The 16,834-nt window shown below is 43.2% G+C and overlaps 3 protein-coding genes across 4 annotated transcripts; 2 read left to right on the top strand and 1 right to left on the bottom strand.

Moving 5' to 3' along the window:
• Positions 1–341: 341 nt before the first annotated feature.
• LOC133161610 (hairy/enhancer-of-split related with YRPW motif protein 1-like) lies at positions 342–14,072 on the bottom strand. Of its 2 annotated transcripts, XM_061290216.1 has the most exons (9): positions 14,034–14,072; positions 13,676–13,778; positions 11,674–11,806; positions 3,093–4,816; positions 2,473–2,632; positions 2,325–2,400; positions 2,141–2,224; positions 1,682–1,763; positions 342–1,339 (listed from the first exon to the last, which is right to left on the bottom strand). In XM_061290216.1, the coding sequence occupies exons 5-9, from the start codon at positions 2,556–2,558 to the stop codon at positions 771–773; spliced, it is 897 nt and encodes a 298-aa protein (XP_061146200.1). In that variant the 5' UTR covers positions 2,559–2,632; positions 3,093–4,816; positions 11,674–11,806; positions 13,676–13,778; positions 14,034–14,072; the 3' UTR covers positions 342–770. The 2 variants fall into 2 exon arrangements, with proteins under 2 accessions (XP_061146200.1, XP_061146201.1); XM_061290217.1 differs by lacking the exons at positions 3,093–4,816; positions 11,674–11,806; positions 13,676–13,778; positions 14,034–14,072 and having other exon boundaries at positions 2,473–2,845.
• fabp4b (fatty acid binding protein 4b) lies at positions 11,733–12,586 on the top strand. The gene is made up of 4 exons (XM_061290219.1): positions 11,733–11,944; positions 12,017–12,192; positions 12,264–12,365; positions 12,448–12,586. Exons 1-4 carry the CDS (start codon positions 11,872–11,874, stop codon positions 12,499–12,501), a joined length of 405 nt encoding a protein of 134 aa, XP_061146203.1. The 5' UTR covers positions 11,733–11,871; the 3' UTR covers positions 12,502–12,586.
• On the top strand, positions 13,735–16,351 carry LOC133161609 (protein FAM8A1-like). The gene is made up of 5 exons (XM_061290215.1): positions 13,735–14,204; positions 14,336–14,456; positions 14,536–14,659; positions 14,882–15,021; positions 15,111–16,351. Exons 1-5 carry the CDS (start codon positions 13,769–13,771, stop codon positions 15,253–15,255), a joined length of 966 nt encoding a protein of 321 aa, XP_061146199.1. The 5' UTR covers positions 13,735–13,768; the 3' UTR covers positions 15,256–16,351.
• The last annotated feature ends 483 nt before the right edge of the window (positions 16,352–16,834 follow it).

Genomic DNA, 16,834 nt, shown 5'->3' with positions numbered 1-16,834 from the left:
ATTGTCTCCGTTTTGGACCAACCCAAGACGGTGAGGTCAGGGTAACATTGTAAAGGATTTCCCGTGGCTCTTAATGATTTCCTGTCTATTCAGAAGGGTAACAATACTCTTGGATTTGGTTACTTACCTGGCACGAAGCGAAGAAATGGCCGCTGTAGTCCATAAATGGAACCTCATTACTTTCCTATGAGCTTTTATGAGTTTTTGGGTGACCACTTCGTTAGGTACACCTGAACACTTGAGCTGTGTCAGCAGTTCCTCTTTGCATCGGTAATGAGGCTCGTTTGGTCAGGTAGGTGTGGGCAAAGTACGGTTCCAACAAATTCCTTGGCCAATAAAAGTGGATTCTGATTGGGATTTATTGATACAAAAATATTACAGATATAAAAATGCAAGTGTCCCAATGTGAGAAAGTTAGTTTCCCCAAATAGTTCTGATATAAACAAGCAGATTGAATTATGTCATTCTATATTAAATACGTACATTACGTTGTTCCTTGACAACATGAAAAGGTATGAGTTCACTTTTGCGTCTCGGTCCTCAAACCGTTAGCTAAATTAGTTGTCGGTTTCAATTTATAAAATACAATCATACCGAGCTCGGTTTTCCTTCTAAACAAATAGGAAAAATGGCCAACAGCAAAGACTTTCTTAACAATCAAATAAGGCCAATTTGTTGCATTCACCTGTCTATTAGGGCTAGAAAAACAGATGTTAAAGTGGTCGTGGCCCAGTTCAGCTGTTGCCCCCCCCTCAGTCCAGTTGCCCTCTTCAAAAAGCTCCAATCTCCGTGCCCCACGGCCTGTAAGGCTTGGACAGGGTGGAGGGGGGGCCGACTGCGCCGAGGGCCGCCGGGGACACGAGCGGGAAAGCGCCGAAAGAGAGGGGGAAGGCCGACAGCGAGGAGAGGGACGACAAGAGGGGCGGCGAGAGCTTGGACGTCGCCACGCTGAGGGGCAGCGAGCCGTTGGGGGGCGCCCTGAGAGACTCCGTCGGGGGCAGGAGTCTGGGTGTCGCCGAGGTCTCCGAGGACGACGTGGAAGGCGGGCGGCTGTTTCCTCTGGATGCCGGTGTCCTGCCCTGTGGGGGTTGCAGGAGGAGCGGGTGGGGCATGGGAGCAGGGGCGCCACCGAAGGCCGAGCCCCAGGCTAAGTGTTCCAGTCCGGCCTGCACCTCCCTCTGAGACGCGTAGTTGCTCAGGTGGGACACCAGACGTATGCGAAGGGGGTCTGCGCTGTCCCGGCCCTCCATGATGCTCAGGAAGCGAGCTGTCTCGGCCAAACACTCCCTGAAGCCAAGACTGCGGTAATCCTTCGCCAGGGCGTGTGCCTCGAAGTAACCTGAAAGAGACGCTCACAAAATTAGATACATACAGGGAGACCCTGATCTAACAATGAATGACAAGATACACATTTGAATATTGTGTTGCTGCTCCATGGGTGTTGAAGTGACAGCAGTTTATACCGGTACAGTGAGACTATTGATTCTCAATGTTTGACAAAAAGATCACAAACGGTACACAGGCTCCCTCTAGCGGTACATGAAAAAATGCCTGATTGCAGTTAAGTTTTATTTACATTTCTGGGAAATTTGGATTTAATATGTAAAAAGTGTTTATTTAGGTGCCAAGGGAGTCTACTGTATCATGCAATAAGCATATGATCATATTTGACAGTTCCTACCTTTGCCTCCAGATGCATGGAGCATCTTCAGATGGTCCACAGTCATTTGCAGTATTTCGGCTTTTTCCAATTTAGCTGAACCCTGCACAGCCAAACAAGAAGAAAAACTTAACCTCAGAGTCCAGTTTTTATTGGAGACTATAAAATACCCATTTTGAGTTAGCAAAAAATGAATAGCCCCCCCTAACAGGTGAAGTGAAAAACCCATAGATACACAAAAAGCGAAATTTAAAACCCAATAGTAATAATAAAAGAAAAAGGCAATAACATTGTATGTAAATGATTCCTTCAAAGTATGTGGGACATATTAGCTCTTATTGATCATAATTGTTTTAATCTGTACGTATAGCAAAGACAATATGACGCACGTTCTGACTTGCGTGTAAACTACGTCGTAAACCGAGAACAATTTTATGCATGGCTATTTAGCTTGACAAAACAAACGTAGTATCATTTTACCTGTTTCTCAAAAGCACTCGGCACCAGTCTCCTCAGCTCAGACAGACTATTATTAATGCGGTCCCGTCTTCTTTTCTCAATGATCTAAAAAAAAATAAACATATTTTTTTTTTAAACAATATAATTTGGAGCACTGCGGTAAATGAAGTAAAATAAATAAATAAATATATATAGTACTACTCACTCCTCTACGTCGTTTTCTGGCTTGAACTTGAGTGGTGGTCGTGGACGGTGACATTGAGCCGTGAGAATCTGCCGGTCTGTAACATGACATCACATTTGAGCAAAAAAACCCAAACAATCGGTTGGAAAATGCAAAATAACAAACGGACCCATTTTCGTCTCCGCTGTCTTTCTCCACTTCGATGTTGTCGTCCAAGTCGCTGTCGGACGAGCTGTAATTGCTGCTTCGCTTCATGATGTCTTCACTGGAGTTGACGTTGGAGAAGTGACAACAACTCAACTCCGCGTCACTTTAACTTGGCTCACGTGCTTCTCGAGGGGGCGGGGCACACAAGGTCACGTGAGAACCGTTTGAACAAATTTAAGCCTATTACATTTGAGCAGTTACTAGATGACGTCAGCCTAGCTAATCTAATCAAGGTGTATATTTTTATGTCCAATATGCATTATTATGATTATTATCATTATTGAGGGCCTGTCTTCTTTTTGACATATCATCTTTTAAATCTAGCGAGTTTGTATATATTATAATCTGTCAAAAGTAATGATTAAAAATGATAAATGCAGATTTTGGTGAACATTTTAAAAGCAATGTAAACATGACATTTTAAAATTGTCATAAATTTTACATTTTGACACACAGATTATTGTCATTAAATGGAAGCGGGATTATACACAAATTGAATAAAATCACCAAAACTTTTTTCTGGTGTTAAATAATTTAATCATGCTAATAAAACTCTGTGCAAAGATTGAGGTTCCCACTAACAGTTCCTCCTGGCTTGAAGCCCTCTTTCTCCTGCTGATTGTTGGGGGGGGGGTGGTGTGGTGTCACATCAGCGGTCGCCCTCTTTACTGTTGTGCAGGACACACGGCCTATTAGCAGAGTGTGTTGTTCATTGTTTGCCGTCAGCTGTGTGATTCCGCCACGGCTCTGAATCGGTCGGGAGGCCCAACATTAGTGAGGCGGCGTTGCCGGGCTCTCCTAGGAAACTGCAAACAGGTCAACTGACTGAGCTTCCCAGGGAATCATTCATCCACAAATCAGAGCGCGTTGGCCCACCGCAGGCTGGGAACAAGTCGGAGAAATGTTTTTAGAGGCTCAAGCTTCACCTAAGTGTGAGCGGAGGTTTTGCTTATGAGCGACATGAACAAACATACACGCCGACTTATGTACACCGTCGACCTATGAAAGCGTGTCAGTCATCTCGTGCCGGTCGGGGACACGGGTGGTCCAAGGAAGGTGAGAACATTTTGACCCTGCTAATCTGCCGGGGTCAAAGGGCGCACTATATAAAACACAGTAGCTTTCCACCTCTGTGTTCTAAAGTGTAATCGATACACACCGAGTTAATGTTTATGCATAAACGTGCATATGTATGCAATGCCGGGGTGTTGACCTGCATTGCGCCATGTAGCCTCGTAGTTTGGACACGTGGGCCACAGTGACATTTGGAGGACATGACTGCTTTTTGCATTAGGGGCACAATTAATATTCTTGAATTTTCAAATGTTGTCATTCAAAGGAAGATTTTGAGCAAGTGGAAGGGTACGCCTTGAAATGGTCACCAGTCCGTCCCTCCGCCCATCCACCTGATCAATTTGAATAAAATGTATAAATTAAATCACCAAAACTATTAAAACAAAGGTCAAATCTGGTCAATATCAAGGTGTTTTGGTAGCGCTAATCTGGCATCCGCATATGCAGATGATATGCTAATTAGAAGCATGCAGATGAGTGTTTGTGTGTTAATTTGTTAGCAGGATTATTAAAAAATTATACAAGCAATTGCCATGAAACTGGGGTGGCACATACAAATTATATTTCAATAAAAATGATCTTCACTTTTTGCTCCTTGAGTCTATGGCAGTTTACCTGCTCATTTATTTAGTTTTGAACTACCTGGTCATTAAATCCACCTAACCTATCATAGAAAGGGGGGGAAATCTGGAAATAACAACCAAACTCCACACAGGAAGGCTGAAGCCAATATTCAAACTGCAAATATCAAAACTGTGAAGCAGACGTGCCATCCACTTGTCCACCATGCTATCCTCTTTACTCCAATTTACAATAGCCTGTTCCTGCCAATGTTCCTTTGCTGTACAAAAAGCCTACATCATATTGCAGACAGGTCAATCAAATACGAACGCTATATTGAAAAGTCAAATGCCATTTCCCCTTCTGTTGCGATGAAAGACGTAGACAATGTCAGCACTTAATCCTGCACTGACAAGTCTGGTAAGGCCGTCAGTGGAGGAGGGGCGAGTGTGTGTGTGTGTGTGTGTGTTGACCCTCCTGCTGTCTTCCATTGCAGTAGCTTGTAGAGGAGCAGCTGTTTCCTTGCTCCGTCCACCGGGTCAGTTGTTTTCCAGACAAGTGCAGACGAGAGGGAGCAACTGCAGGCCGGCCGCTCGTCCGGCTGGCCTGCACGCTGTTCCCAGAATGTCAGCCAGGTTGCGGCGGTGACAGATACAACAGCTTCGTTCGACCTGTTGATGTCGTGAGGAGAGCGGAGTGGGGGGGGTTAGGGTTCACACCATCTCTGTCCTGTCAGCACAAACTTTCCCCTAAAAACATGAACAGCCACAGCTTTGATTTATTTTTTCACTCCATCTATGGATGACTAATATTTGGTCTATTTAACAAAAGTCTATTTTATATATTTGGTGGAGAAGTCATGGCCATTTGGGATAAAATAGGTTCAGACACAGGTGAAAAAAAACAAAAACATGCCACGACAGCATGTGAATCCCATTTTCTTCAATGCCCACTTCCTGTCTAGCCAGGTGTCCCAATACTTTAGTGTGCATATATATAAAGGCTAAAAAAGCATTTTCCACCCTGAAAAGTCAGCTAGTAATGGGACAAGTTCAGCTCCATTAGTGTCTGCCCTCTTCTTGCCCTTCACCCAGTCAAAACCATCAAATGACTTTTCCAGAGGATGAGGGGTATGTTGAGTGTATTTGGGAAGACATCAGTATTGTTTTTGATGCTATTATAGTATCAAAGCGATATCAGCAGGGTCATGTGGTATCCATTATATGCAGACCCAAACCCACTCTGGTCACACCTGACTGTCAAGGTCCTTCACATTAGTGCTGACATTCCTTTGGCCCATTAAACATAATTAGGATTTTCCCTGCAGAATCCTTGACATTTCACCTCGCCGCATCTAAACATGTTCCCAATCTCCACTTGACTAATGTGATCATTTTTTTTTTTTTCTTCGATAGAAGCCAAGCGGCGCCCGTTGACCACGGCTGAACCGGCGTCTCGTCAAACCGAGCGAAGGAAGCTAAACGGCATAAGCGAGCATTTGTTTGAAACTGGCGTGTGCCCAGCTGCCTTCCTCCATCTCCCCTCAGGTTTCCCTTGGTGACCCTTTATAGTGTGCGAGGCCGAGTGTGTGCCGGCGGGTCTGCGTGTGTTTATGTGTGTGCGGTCGCGAGTGTGTTTAGGAGGTGCTGTTTCCCACAGCCCTGATCTAATTCCGTGGTAACTCAATCTCCGTGTGAGCGCTTCCCGGCGAGCGTTCTCCCACCCGTCGACAGTCCCCCTCTCTCTGGCCGGCCGAGTGGCTGAGCGTGTCTGACAGAGGCCCGGCTGAGTCCCAGCGCCCCCCCCCCCCTCCGTGCTACCCGCCCTCCCATCAGGATTGATTTACTATGTCAACCGTCGAGGCTGTCGGCAGCAGCGGCGCTCGCAGCCGTGCCTGCATCCTGCCTGCGTGTAATGCCGATATCTTATACCTGTCAGTCAACAACTGTGTGTGTGTGTGTGTGTCATGCCGACACGCTCAATGGAGCCGCGTGCACAAAAGGTGCGCTTTTGAGCTATGGCGCATTATGCAAGAAAAAGCAAATGCCACCCATGCTGGTTGTAAATAGCTGCTCCCGCAAAGGGAAACGTCTCCCAGACAGCTTCCATACAACAATGTTATCCTATGAAGCACAGTTTCCTGGCTGCCCCCTCTGGTTCCAGCCAGCACCCAAGCTCTATATTGGGCAGGGAAAGGACCAAGGCTTGAGACCCGTTCCAATCGTAACCCCCACCCCCCCCCCCCTCACCCCCACCTCCTCCCCTCCCCTACTTCTCATTCTTTACTTTCCTGCCTTTGTTGGCATCGATTCTCATTGTGCTTTTTGGATAGGTAAGATGTGTTGACTTCCTTGTTTCTTTGTCTTGTTCTCCAAATCGTATTTTTTTTCCCCCTCCTCCTCCTTAAAATGACACCGGCATTTCGACGTCCAGGCGCCCATAACAAAAGTTTTGGGTTACTCGCGCTCAACGTAAACAATCAAAGCATCATATGGTGATTTTGAATGACCGCTTGGACGTCTGGTAGAATGTTGAAACAAAACAACGTTGATTGCTATAAGGAGGTGTTTGCACGCCACGGTTTTTAACCGCGACGAAGACGGGAAATGCAAACATTTGAAATCCAAGAGGATGTTTTTTGAAACAGACGACATTGTTGTTTCCATGTAAACACTGTTGGTGAAAATGGAGGATATGTGTGTTCCGCGCTATGCACGACAGTGGTTGGGCACTGCTTCAAAGTGTTGTTAAAAAGTCTAAACCAATTCCCCCCAAAGGGACGGTTGACTCCACAGTTCTGGAAAACAACAACTTCGCTTTACGACAGCTTTTGAGTCTGAAAGTGCAAACATGAAAAGGCACTTCAAAGTGGATGTTTTTGAAAACACAGACAAGAGAAAAATGAAAACATGCAAGTCGGGTGAAAATCAAAACAACAAAGCCCTGTTTTTAGTCTTTGTGTTACCCAAGACAAAAGTTGTGCACGAAAACATTTTTTGATGACCTAATGGTAATCCGTGTACACGTTTCAGTTACTGAGTAAAGATGGAGTCCACTCCATTCCCACAACATAATAATCTGGATGTGAAACTTTTTATACATAGAAGCAAGGCCAAAAAAATATATATACCGTATTTTCCGCCCTATAAGGCGCACCTAAAAACCTAAAATTTTCTCAAAAACCAACAGTGCGCCTTATAGCCCGGTGCGCCTTATATATGGACCAAATTCCTAAATTTAAACTGGCCCAAAGCATTGTGTCATGAAAGTGGCCCGCTGAAGACTATGAATCATGACTCAATAAGACTATGGATCATTATTTTATGATTATAAAGTAATTTGTTTCCGTCTGAAGTTGAAATAAAAAAGATAAAATGGAGAATGATTTGATTTGGATTAAAAATCTGACATGATGCATTAATGGTGCGCCTTATAGTCCGGTGCGCCTTATATAAGGATAAAGTTTTAAAATGGGCCATTCATTGAAGGTGCGCCTTATAGTCCGGTGCGCCTTATAGGCCGGAAAATACGGTATATATAAATAGATAAATAAAAAAATAAATCAATAATTTTGACTGGGTCATTGCACCCATTCCAAGTTCTTTTCCACAATGGTGCACGCTCCTTCAGCAGCGCCCTCACAATGACCGTGGCCATGGCGTTTACAAGTATGCTCCCCATTAACACTTAACTTAGCAAGTCCACAAAGGCGAGATGGCAGATCACAAGGCTGCTTTCCAAATAAGCGCAACAGGAGACAGCACGTGATTTCCCCCCCCTGCTTGGCCCGACACAGAAAGCGGCACGGTGGAGCCGGCCGGCTACTTTTAAGGCCACACATTATGTCGCCGCAGGAAAAACACTCATTGCATATCAATGGGGTTGTGTGTGTGTGGCGTGCTGGAGCCTTAATTGAAATGTATCTTCCTCATACAAGGGAAAAAAACTATAAACCCTGAAATCTAAAACGAATCTACTATATGAAGGCGATAACTGAGCCACTCGTAGGCCCAGTTTGAAAGCAGCGGTAACGTTTTGCATGTCGCAACTCGGGTGAGTTACGAGTTGATATGAAAACATTTCTTTGGATGTTCAGTGCCAGCTGTCTGCATTGCAGTAAAGCGCTGCTTTCCCAAGCTCCGATCCTGTGGGAAAATGTGTTGTGGCCAGTAATTGATTCCGCCCTGCCAGCCCCATTACTCTCTGCTGCAGTCAAGCTGCCAGTGAGCTGCAGCAAAAGTCCCGTTAGTTAGCAGCACAGCTCCTTTTACCCCAAAATGGCCACTCCTCACTCCCTTGCCATCCTTGTTGTTCTATTGATTCTTATTTCTGTGCATAATTTCACATGCTCTATTTCAAGCTGATGTACATGATAGTCATGTGTTTCTTATCCATGCTCATTAATCATCTCTATTATTATCCGAAAGGAGGTTTGCTTTGCTAGTGGGCCTTTAGAATATGATAAAAATAGAGGGTGGATCATACAGTTAGGAATAAGCCTCCAAAGTCACCCAAAACTTTTAAGTCGTGTTTGTCATCACACAAAACCAACGTCAAAGGATTCAAGCTGTCTGTATTTAGCTTTCTGTTTTTGTTTTAAAACTTAAAAGCTGGCCACTCCACGGCAAGAAAAAAAAAACGCAATCGTCCCCCCACGTTTGTCATGTCTTGGTAAAAAATTAAACACATTTGAACGATACACTTGTTCCATTGATCCACACTCGCAGTTGATTGGATCTGACAGCAAAGGTTAGACAGCACTTGCCACTACACAGAGGAGGGCGTTGCAGACATGCACGATCGCTGTCATCAACTTGAGCACGCACTGATTGCTCCACAAGGCAGCAATAACCCCCCTCCCCAAAATCCCCCACCCCCCCTCCCCTGAAAGTGAGTCATGAAATATTAAATGCAGTCATCTGCTGAGACGGCCGAGTCGCTTGTCACGGCCTAACACTTACCACATGTCTAAACAAAGGTAAGTGCCCCCGCTATCCAATTAATCTTCAATTAGGGGTTCTGCTCTGTGCCTTCGCATCTGTGTTTTCCAGTCTGAGCTCAGCAGGTGGGGGTGCGGGGCGGGGAGGGGGGGGGGGCATACGTCTGAGGATTATCATACTCTGGGAGGATAATAAGGATGCTTTCTGACATAAATATTCACATGATAACTCAGACGATGGACACAGACTATATAAAGCTTTGTCAATTTAAAAAAAAACAAAAAACATCACGCCCCAGAAAATAATGTTTCCATGTGATATGCTAAGAGATATTAGAAGCCGGAGCGATTCATCAGGGAATGTCATGACTTTGGCAGGCTTTATATAACTAGCAGCTGAACGCCGGACTTTCCCATGTTAGAGGTCATGAGGGCAGCCTCTAAGCGCTGTGGTGGTTGTTTTTCACATAAGAATTCCAGCCCACTGGGGGGATCTAAGAGTATAAAAGAGAATCAGAGAACTGTACAGTATGTGCATCCCCCCCTTAGAACGCCCCCCCCGCCGCCCACTGCAATCTGCGCCCGGTGGCACTACGCCTTGGGCAGGGGTCCCCGTGCCTCGCGCTTTAATGACAGAACAACTAGCTTCTCTGTGAAAACCCCGACCCCCCCCCCACCCCACCCGCCACCTTGCACCGCCGTCGGTGTGCCACATGAACCAGGAGCCGGAGGCGTGGAAGGATGAAGGGATGAGGAAGATCAAAGCTGGAAAAGCTCAAAGCACACAAGCGAGAGGCACCGCTCTGCCCTCTGTCTGTTGCACACACGCACATGCGGCGCCCACGCTGGCCTCTGGTTCCCCCCCCCTCCCCTGAATGGAGTGGTCTCATAAAGTCAAAAACAGGGCGGGCACACCACTCAGGTTGTGTGAGCCTTTCGGCAGATGGCTTGGACCAAGATTTAAAAGGGATGCCCCCTGTTGGTGGAACTCGGGGTGGCTGCCATTCACGTCAATACGATGATTGAAGCAATCGTTTTTTTTCTCAGTGTGCAAGGCACAAGACCAGCAGCAGCAGCAACACAATCAGTGGCATGAGCACACTTCAATCCACTGGCATGTAAAAGCAAACAGTTCATGTCTACAAGAAGCCAAGCCCAACTTTTCATTTCCCTTTTGGCCTGGAGGATCTTCGCTCCATTATTCATGAGTCCCCAGGTTGGACCCTGGGAACAAGCTGAGCGAGGCCCTGTGTCAATACGCAACACTGGCCGCCACAATGGGCCCGGCCTGCAACTACACTGTTGACAGACACCAACACAAAGGAGCTAAAAGGGGTCCCCCTCCGTTCTCACACAGACTAAAGAATGAGTCAGTGTGCTGCCGCTCAGAGCACTGTTTGTACAGTATATACAGCTTTTGTCCATAGCCTCTGTTCTGCCATCAATGGGGCTTGAAGTGTTGATGAAAACCAGAAGGAAAGGACTTCTCGGGATGGCATCTGGATGTATGCAGATGCAGGCCGGCGTGCACATTCCATCATACATCCAGCCCAGCCCTGCCTCAATTTATGACATAATAAGTAGATGTCAGTTGATGCTAACGAATACGTCATGCGTTAGCATTTAGCAGAAGACAACAACTTGGAAACAGTAATCCATGCACACCCGTGTGAGGGTAAGCGCAACAGAAAAATGAAGATTGGATCTCAAGGAGACTTTTTGGGGGGTGCTATTCCAGACTGCAATGCGTTACAGAGAAATAGGCTGTACAAAAAAAATGGCTGCAAGAGAACTCCAGAAGAAACTAATAATAAAAATTAGTATGTTATCAGGATAGGAATTCTTATCCAGGTTTTGCCTTGAAACTCATGACACGCCATCAGGTTCAAGCACACGCTTTTCCTACGCCATCTAGTGGTTACATCTCGCACCTACAGAAAGATGTATAAAAAAAATCTGTTTTGATGAAGCATAAACTAATCTAATTGGTATGCAGGGATTTTGTCATTTTGATTTTGTCAGGTCATTTATCAGTGGGGTACAATAGAATAGCTTAAATGTGTAAGCAATAGTTTTTTCTGAGCATAAAAATAAATGATTGTTTTTAAATGGCATTTATAATTAATTTAGTTATAGTTATCCAATAACTGTATTTTTTATTCAAATTGTATATGTAAAAGTTTTATTTCATCATTTGCAATAATGGATGCAAAATATATAGTTTATCTTTAGTAACATTGAATGAATAATTATCTTGTTTCATTTTATCAACTGCAATTAAATTCCAATAAGTCATCAAAATAAACAAAACACTTAAATGTACAGGAATCCATACTTTTTTAATGTTACTACTGTTCAACTAATTATTTAATGAACAATACTAAATAATTTGTTGAATATTAGTAAATGGGGCCAGATTAAAGAACAGAGTATGTGGCCCCTGGGCCACACTTTGCCCACCTCACAGATATAAAATTATCAAAACTGCCAACATTAATCAAATGTTAGTTAGTTTGTCCAAATAACTCAAAAGAGTTACTAGAATTTCCTGTTCCGACCCACACACCAGAATTTGATTTGAAGACACACCTCTTAAGCCTATTGCTGCCATGGCAATGGCAGCACCTGCTTCTTATTGGGCGGTTCCGTATCAAGCGTGCGCTCCACTGAGCTTCAAATGTATCATTTCCTCGCCGTGTCAGTTGGTCCTCTCGTCTGCGTCCTGCAACCAAAGGTAGACTTGCATTTCTGTGTCTCGGAACCACAAAGTTGACTTTAAACGCCACCATGGTTGAGCAATTTGTCGGAACCTGGAAGCTGACTGCCAGTGAGAATTTTGATGAATACATGAAGGCTATTGGTAAGGCTAAACTTCATTTTAGCATTTGAGCTTGCTTGGTGTTAATTGAAGCAAATGTTGTTTGGTACGGAGGTGTGGGATTTGCCACCCGGCAGATGGGCAACATGGCCAAGCCCAACCTTGTGATCAGCGTGGATGATGCGGGCCTCATCACCCTGAGGTCCGAGAGCACTTTCAAGACCAAAGAAATCAAATTCAAGCTCAACGAGGAATTCGATGAGAACACGGCAGATGACCGAAACACCAAGGTGGGTTTTCTAAATAAATGCATTTGAATGAATTTTATTTTGCCAGCCTCAAAATTAAAATCTGTCTGCAGACCATCTTCACTTTTGAGAATGGCAAACTTGTGCAGAAGCAGACGTGGGATGGCAAGTCTACAACAATGGAACGAGAGATTCAGGAAGGCAAACTGGAAGCTGTAAGTTGTTGAAAGCTTTTTTTTTTTTTTAATTTCTAATTTGACTTGTAACCTTTTAACTACATGAATTTTGTCTCCATAGAAATGTATCATGGGTGATGTTGTTGCATTGAGGACCTATGAGAAGGAAGCTTAAGTCCAGCCTTGCAATAATGAAATGTTGAACGACAAAGGACATTTGGGGGGAAAAAAAATGTATACAATAAAATCAAAAGAACAGAGTTTGTGTGACAGATGTTTTCTAAAACTTAATTATGTTTCGTTATATGGAGTGGTTCAGATTTTTGTTTTCCATAAATTCTATTCTTGCAAAAAGTTTTGTTAGTCTATTGAGGGCCAGTTATTTTTTTTTTTACCTTCAAATTGAAGTCTGTTGCAACAAGAACAGTCATGTCTGCAAACATTCTTCGACCATGTGACCAGGCTTTTCAAGAATGAGGTTTTAAGGCGTCTTTTGTGCTTAGCAGGAATTTAGAATTGTCAGAGGGTGTGGTTTTGGCTGCAACTTCAGACTTTGTATTAAGGAGGATTTTGTCATTGACTAATAAGTCACCTTGAGTCACTCTGATGGAACGAGCAGGATTTTTTGTGTGTTTTTGACAATGGGGCTTTGTTCTGAACAAAGACTCATTTTCCTAATACTGTATCGGCAGTCTCCTGAAACAGGGTGGTGGTGTGGCCAAATCTCCTCTTGAGGTCAAAGCTGTGACCCCCCCCCTCCCCTCACTTGCGAGGCCTCTTGTCTTGGATGCACAGACTGGATTTGTCCTAATTAAGCCTCTTTGGGGCAGTGGGCTCCTGTTGTGCCAGACTTCATGACTGTGGAGCATAATGGCCATTAAATGTGCCTTTTTTTCTTTTTCTATAAGGACAAAAATCCCCTGGTTACCATCTCAAAATCGAGCATTTTCCCCTATAACTGGTTAGTTAAAAGTATTTAGTTACAAATGTTCAATTTACCTTTTAATTGGTTAATAGTTACTGATTGTCTTCAAAACAATAAAAAGCAAGAAATATGCAATAATCTGGTTAAAATTTTAAATTGTGAATATAAAACTATTTAGGTCTACTTATTTTTTTGCTTCATCTATGAATAATTTGGTTTTATGTTAAATGTCAAATCTATTTTAGAAATTAGTTAGCGAATTTGGCCAGTACCATTTTGTTTTGAAGGGGGAGAAGCGTGCGGGATTTCTTTTTTTTATCCAACAGTTGAGGGATTTTTTTCTCCCCATTAATCAACAGTGAATTTATCTCAACTACATCGTGCACAAACATAAACCGTTTAAAAAGAAATGCACTGAATTTACCACATCGTAAATTCCAACAGTTGCATAACACTCCCCTCTGGACTCAGAAAATACTATTGGAGTGACGTCAGCGTTGTGTCACCGTCGTCCAATATGGCGGACACTGAAAACACAAACATGGACTCCGATAAAAGTAAAGCTTCTAATGCGCTTAAACATCGCGGAGGAGAAGCTCCACAGAGACAAGACAAACCCAAAGACGAGAAAGATGTACCTGAAAAATGCACCACCGCGGAGTATTGTGAGAAGTTACAGGCGTGGATGTGCCAATATTCCACCGGCTATGTGACTTGGCAGAGCTGGCTGGCGGCGTCAGCAGCCATGTCCTACCCGTGTGTTTTACAGTCGGCAAACGTACCGTCGACATCGCGTCTCGATCCCAGCGGTCAATACTTCGGTGTCCCGTCATCGCTCAATGCAGCCACCTCTGGATCCCCGAGTAGCCGAAGAGGTGAAGCTGCGGGCGGGGCTGCAGTGCCCACTCAGCCGCAGCAGCTGCCACAGGAGAATGGCAACGCACGTAGGCCAGGTAAATAGCAGAAAATAAATGCATTTAAAATCGCTGCAACAAAAAGCTTTACTTCCGCCATCCAAGCTATTTAGAAAAGCTCTATGTGCTTACATGAACTGTTTAACCCAGCCTACGAATCCATTCTCCAGGTCGAGAGTACACCATCCCCTCACCTCTCCAAAGACTCCTGGCTGAAGTTGTGGACTTTTTCATTTTGTTTTTTATCAAAGCAACCATTATCATTAGTATTATGCACCTGAGTGGAATAAAGTAAGTTCATGCCGTGGCAAAGTTGACACTGTTTGTTTTGTTCTATGAAATAACCTACCTTGCTTCTCTTTTCACTCAGGGATGTATCCAAGTTTGCCATGCATTTTATCATCGATGAAATAGATGAGGAAACGTCGATGGAGGAGTTGCAGAAAATGATGCTGGTTGCTCTCGTGTACCCAATATTAGTTTGTTTTTATGAGGTGAGGAGTCATGACTGTCGAGAAGGACAGGGAATGTTTTGGGTAATATTGCCGTACAAGTCAAGTTACACACAAACACTTAAGACATGAAATCAATCAACTACAATTTTTTGAATTATAATAATATGCAACAATTCAAGTTTTTCCCCCCTCTCGAACAAGCAGTTTACATTTTTATAATATTTTTTACCTCTAAGTAGATCACCTTATTTGTCCCTGCAGATTGTGTGTATTTGGGGAGCTGGAGGAGCCACCCCAGGAAAATTTCTTATTGGACTCCGTGTTGTGACATGCGACTCTTCGGTTCTGGTTCAGCCCAACCGGGTCCTCGTGGTGCCGGCAACTGATGTGTCTCTGTCTGCGTGAGTATATTATTAATCCCGGGAGGGAAAGGAAGGTTGGGATTTTTTGTGTCCACCGCTCTAACTAACTACACTATTTTTCTCGACAGATCAACTGTGCGAGCCCTGAGCAAGAACTTTTCAATCGCCTTCTTCTTCCCAGCTTTTGTCACGCTTCTGTTCTTCCAGCATAACAGGACTGTGTACGACATGGTCGCTGGCACCATTGTTGTCAAGCGGTCCAGGGTCAGATGACCCGGATGAGAATTTCCGCCATCTGCAGATTGCAACTGCGTCAAGTGTTTGAAATGAAACGTGTGAAGGACTTATTTCTGGTCATTGTGCACCAGAACTCCACAATGAGGGTCTTATGGATCGGTGCTTCAGAACCTTGGTTTGTGTTTGCCCAAACAGCTGCATGAGTCTCTGTGCCAAGTTCATGTCTCTTCCTCAAATATGAAGAGCGATGACAGCTCGTGATTTGCCTTTTTTCTTTTTACAAAAAAACAACAACATTTGAAATCAAGGGTGATTGAGAATTGAAACATTTGATTTTTGGACTTGGCTCATTGTTTTAGGTGCTCTGGTGTTCTGAAGCCTGAACTCTTCCTCAACTTGGTACGTTCTGGTAATCCACAGGGTTTTTGGAGATTTAAAATACGAGAAGAAAAGTCACAAATTGTTATGGTTGAAGTACGGACAATGTTTCAGAATGCAAGTGAGCATACGTTGTGGTCAAGGAATGAGTAGAAACCCTTTGTACCAAGTCCAAATTATCGCATTATAAAATCTTCAGAAACTGTACAATGTTCTAGGCTATGTTTTAACATTCCTAATGATCATTCAAGTGTTAAATGAAGTGAAGCAGACTTAAGTTATAATACTGAAATGTAAAAATAAAAAGTCAAAGATGTAAAGTGAAGATAGTTCACATACATTTTGTTAACGTTCTTAAAAAAACCTGAAAAAAGTAGTTAATTATTGTTAAAAAATAAAAACGCTCCGTTAGTTTTAAGTGATAATTTGGCACTGAAGTCTTACTGTTTTGAATATGAGTCTGCTTATTTTCTTAATTTATTTTTTCCTTTTAGAGATTTCAATCTAAAGCCTGGCAGCCTGGTCTATTGACTTAGCTTTTTGTACAATAAATACATATGTATATATACACCATTAACTTCAAGATGAGCGCAAATACAGGGAATGTTCTGTTGTCCAAAAGACCACTAAGTGCATGATTGACTGCCATTTTGTCAAACGGTTGTTTTTCTGATAATTCTTTGGCTCAACAGATGCAAAATAGTTTGCCACAAATGTTATTTAACTAAAATAAACTTATTTGTTTTCAATCATACTTGTGTCTTACTCTGGATAATTATGTGAAATATTTGCTATCAAGTTGTTTTTGGTCTGCTACTCTGCAAAAAAGTCATTTGTCATAACGTCAATGATTAATTAAAAGCAAATAAACATTTACAAATGTTAGCACGAGTCACCACACAACCAGACATCTTAGCTGGGAAGTAAAAAAAGTTGGAAACTATTGTGTTATATTTTGTATAAATAAAACTTAAAATCTTGTTTTATAAAACTCGTACATTTAATTATCCGCCTGTTTTTTCAGCCCTTAACGATTCAGACTTGACACATTAATCTTAGGAATATTAAATATGTAGTCACCAGAGCCTTTTCTATCAAATAAAGACATTTAAAAAATATTATTTTGACGTTTTTGTATTTGGCTCCCCCTAGTGTGCACTCATCAACCATCATTGAATCACGCAGCCATACTTGCACGTTAATTGATACCTCGCAAATATTGCTATTTTTAATAAGC

Source organism: Syngnathus typhle, linkage group LG10 (genome assembly GCF_033458585.1).
Source record: "Syngnathus typhle isolate RoL2023-S1 ecotype Sweden linkage group LG10, RoL_Styp_1.0, whole genome shotgun sequence".
In the NCBI taxonomy this organism is placed as follows: domain Eukaryota; kingdom Metazoa; phylum Chordata; class Actinopteri; order Syngnathiformes; family Syngnathidae; genus Syngnathus; species Syngnathus typhle.
This window is presented reverse-complemented; position numbering and strand designations above follow the sequence as displayed.

Coding starts and splice junctions, on each gene's coding strand:
- LOC133161610 (XM_061290216.1), bottom strand. CDS start 2,558: ATGAAGCGAAGCAGCAATTACAGCTCGTCCGACAGCGACTTGGACGAC. Junction 2,401..2,472: donor GACAGCGGAGACGAAAATGG/GTCCGTTTGTTA, acceptor GTCATGTTACAG/ACCGGCAGATTCTCACGGCT. Junction 1,764..2,140: donor CGAGTGCTTTTGAGAAACAG/GTAAAATGATAC, acceptor TTGGCTGTGCAG/GGTTCAGCTAAATTGGAAAA.
- fabp4b (XM_061290219.1), top strand. CDS start 11,872: ATGGTTGAGCAATTTGTCGGAACCTGGAAGCTGACTGCCAGTGAGAAT. Junction 11,945..12,016: donor TGAATACATGAAGGCTATTG/GTAAGGCTAAAC, acceptor TTTGGTACGGAG/GTGTGGGATTTGCCACCCGG. Junction 12,193..12,263: donor CAGATGACCGAAACACCAAG/GTGGGTTTTCTA, acceptor ATCTGTCTGCAG/ACCATCTTCACTTTTGAGAA.
- LOC133161609 (XM_061290215.1), top strand. CDS start 13,769: ATGGCGGACACTGAAAACACAAACATGGACTCCGATAAAAGTAAAGCT. Junction 14,205..14,335: donor TGGCAACGCACGTAGGCCAG/GTAAATAGCAGA, acceptor TCCATTCTCCAG/GTCGAGAGTACACCATCCCC. Junction 14,660..14,881: donor TATTAGTTTGTTTTTATGAG/GTGAGGAGTCAT, acceptor TTGTCCCTGCAG/ATTGTGTGTATTTGGGGAGC.